Source organism: Corticium candelabrum, chromosome 6, assembly GCF_963422355.1.
Source record: "Corticium candelabrum chromosome 6, ooCorCand1.1, whole genome shotgun sequence".
Lineage (NCBI taxonomy): Eukaryota > Metazoa > Porifera > Homoscleromorpha > Homosclerophorida > Plakinidae > Corticium > Corticium candelabrum.
The window spans coordinates 7,295,818-7,298,317 of NC_085090.1; the positions used below are offsets into that span (position 1 = coordinate 7,295,818).

The 2,500-nt window shown below is 43.6% G+C and overlaps 1 protein-coding gene across 2 annotated transcripts in view; it reads right to left on the minus strand.

The window, feature by feature from the left end:
• Positions 1 to 2,500, minus strand: part of LOC134180707 (uncharacterized) — a 17,134-nt gene that overhangs the window by 1,031 nt on the left and 13,603 nt on the right. The window contains exons 10-13 of one of the 2 annotated variants that reach the window (XM_062647892.1): positions 2,166 to 2,275; positions 1,823 to 1,992; positions 420 to 520; positions 1 to 29 (exon numbers count right to left, since the gene is read on the minus strand). The exon at positions 1 to 29 is cut by the window's left edge and continues 113 nt beyond it. In XM_062647892.1, the coding sequence (XP_062503876.1) occupies positions 1 to 29; positions 420 to 520; positions 1,823 to 1,992; positions 2,166 to 2,275 (410 nt within the window). Of the gene's footprint in view, positions 30 to 419; positions 537 to 1,822; positions 1,993 to 2,165; positions 2,276 to 2,500 lie in introns of both variants that reach the window. The other variant, XM_062647893.1, reaches the window with a different exon arrangement.

Genomic DNA, 2,500 nt, shown 5'->3' on the forward strand with positions numbered 1-2,500 from the left:
GAGAGAGCTCACCCAACAAGTTGATAAAACTAGAAAAAATAGGAAAATTGGTGCTCAATACATTAGACTATTGTATTGGAGGGATGCATCTCACAATACATTAGACTATTGTATTGGAGGGATGCATCTCACAATACATTAGATTATTGTATTGGAGGCATGCATCTCACAATACATTAGATTATTGTATTGGAGGGATGCATCTCACAATACATTAGACTATTGTATTGGAGGGATGCATCTCACAGTACATTAGACTATTGTATCAGAGGGATGCACCTCTCAATACATTAGATTATTGTATTGAAGGGATGTATCTCACAACACACTAGACTATTGTTTGAAGGGATGCATGTCACAATACATTAGACTATTGTATTAGAGGGATGTACATCTCACAATACATTACACCACCATACCCATCGGCTACTTCCCATGGCTCAGTCGGCTTCCTATAATCCGAATGCATACAACCACCTCCACGTTTCAGCTTTGGAGCCAACGAGCCACATGAATACATCTACACATACGATAACCTGTTGGCTATATAATAGAGTACACACAATAAACAAACAAACATCAAACAAACAGACAGACAGACACAGACAGACCAACAGACTGACAGACAGACAGAAAGCACACAGTTAGCAGCGTTCAAAAAGCCGGTCCCAAGTCGCCAAATGGTGCACTCTGTCACAGGAATTGCCACTAGTCAAGCCTAGGAAGTCGCCATGCCACAGGAATGGTAAACCGTGACGAAGGTAGACTTCCAAATTTCTGAGTTTACTAGGAGGAGCTTGAAAACTAGTACGGCGTAATCTGGGTACACAAAAACCTCGACTTTCCTGTCTACATGAACGTAAACTGTCCGCCCGTATGTTCCACAATCCCATGCGCTGAAGCGCGTGCACAAGGAATGACACTTACCCGCACCTGGGAAACACCTAGGTACGTAATTATTAAAGAAACCACACACAATAGGCTCGATTTTGACTACCTTCCCGTACAATGGCGTGCATTTTGACTACCTTCCCGTACAATGGCGTGCATTCAGCATTTACAAAACTTGAAATGTGCAACAGAAGTTGAAGCCAGAGCAATTCTAGCCGAGACTGGGGTATACCAATAATCCCAGAAACCAGCTACTAGTTTCTTGTCTCGGTGCCAACTAGATTTGATGGCTAGGGATCTGATGCCAGACAAAACTCCTGCAAATCTAGTTGTGGGCGCAGACAGAAACTGCCTCTATCGTTGCTTGTTGTGGGGCACGAAGATTGTCATCAAGACCTACGGCTTCGCATTGTTCTTGAGCTCATACTCAATTACATCAGCTGCTGCAAGGAATGCGCCGACAAGTGTCAATGGAGTCTGGCTTCGCTCTGCCTCACAATCTATTTGTCTAGTCTTACTTATGGTAAGAACTACAAGTATGAGATAACGGAAATATGGCATGTGCGCATGACGTCTGCACAAAGAGACGGTGGCCTTAGTGTAACAAACTGTTGGTCAGTGGGTCAGTCTACGTACTCTAGGATGTACAAACCCTTGAAACTTAGATATTAATCTAGGGAATGAAGCGCCTTCAGTGCCTGCATGTGGTGACATCATATCATACTATTGAACTAGAATGAGTGTAACAAAAAAGTAAGTAACTATAAGACTGTTTGACTAATAACTTGTGAGCGTCACGAGTAGGCGTGGCCCGTGTACATTAATTGAGGGGCGTGGCATAACAGGAATTGCTTTGCCGACCAACAGTTCTTAGGTTTTTCAAACCCTGGTTATATATATAACTAATTAATATCAATTGACAACTACAAACCTGTTGATTAGAATGCAATTCAATATCGTTATCCCTCGTCGCTTTTACCACACCGAAAACTGCTGGCCGTGCCTCCAAACCTTCGTGTTTTGTTGACAAATCTCGCTGTTCCTTAATCTTAGTGATTCCTTCAGTCGCCTTTTCCAAAACAAACGTCAACTCCGTGTCACCTGAAGCCACACACACACACACGTCACAATGGAATTACTGTTATTGAGACCATCTATCTGTCTGTCCGTCTGTCTGTCGATGTGTCTGTCTACCTGTGTGTCTGTCTGTCTGTCTGTCTATTTGTCTGTCTGTCTGTCTGTCTGTCCAAAGTAACTGTGAGACTGTCAAGCACCGTAGGTTTCTATGACATTCACGAGTGCAACTGCGGCTCCTTGTCTCACTGACGGAATCCCATCCGACAAATTGCCAAAGAATAGTCGATAAAGCTCAGGCATTGATGGCCTAAACAATAGACAAACTCAACTCGTTAGACAAACACGATGGAACGTGTGTGTGTGTGTGTGTGTGTGTGTGTGTGTGTGTGTGTGTGTGTGTGTCTGTGTGTGTGTCTGTGTGTCTGTGTGTGTGTGTGTGTGTGTGTCTGTGTGTGTGTGTGTGTGTGTGTGTGTGTGTGTGTGTGTGTGTGTGTGTGTGTGTGTGTGTGTGTGTGTGTGTGTGTACAACTCT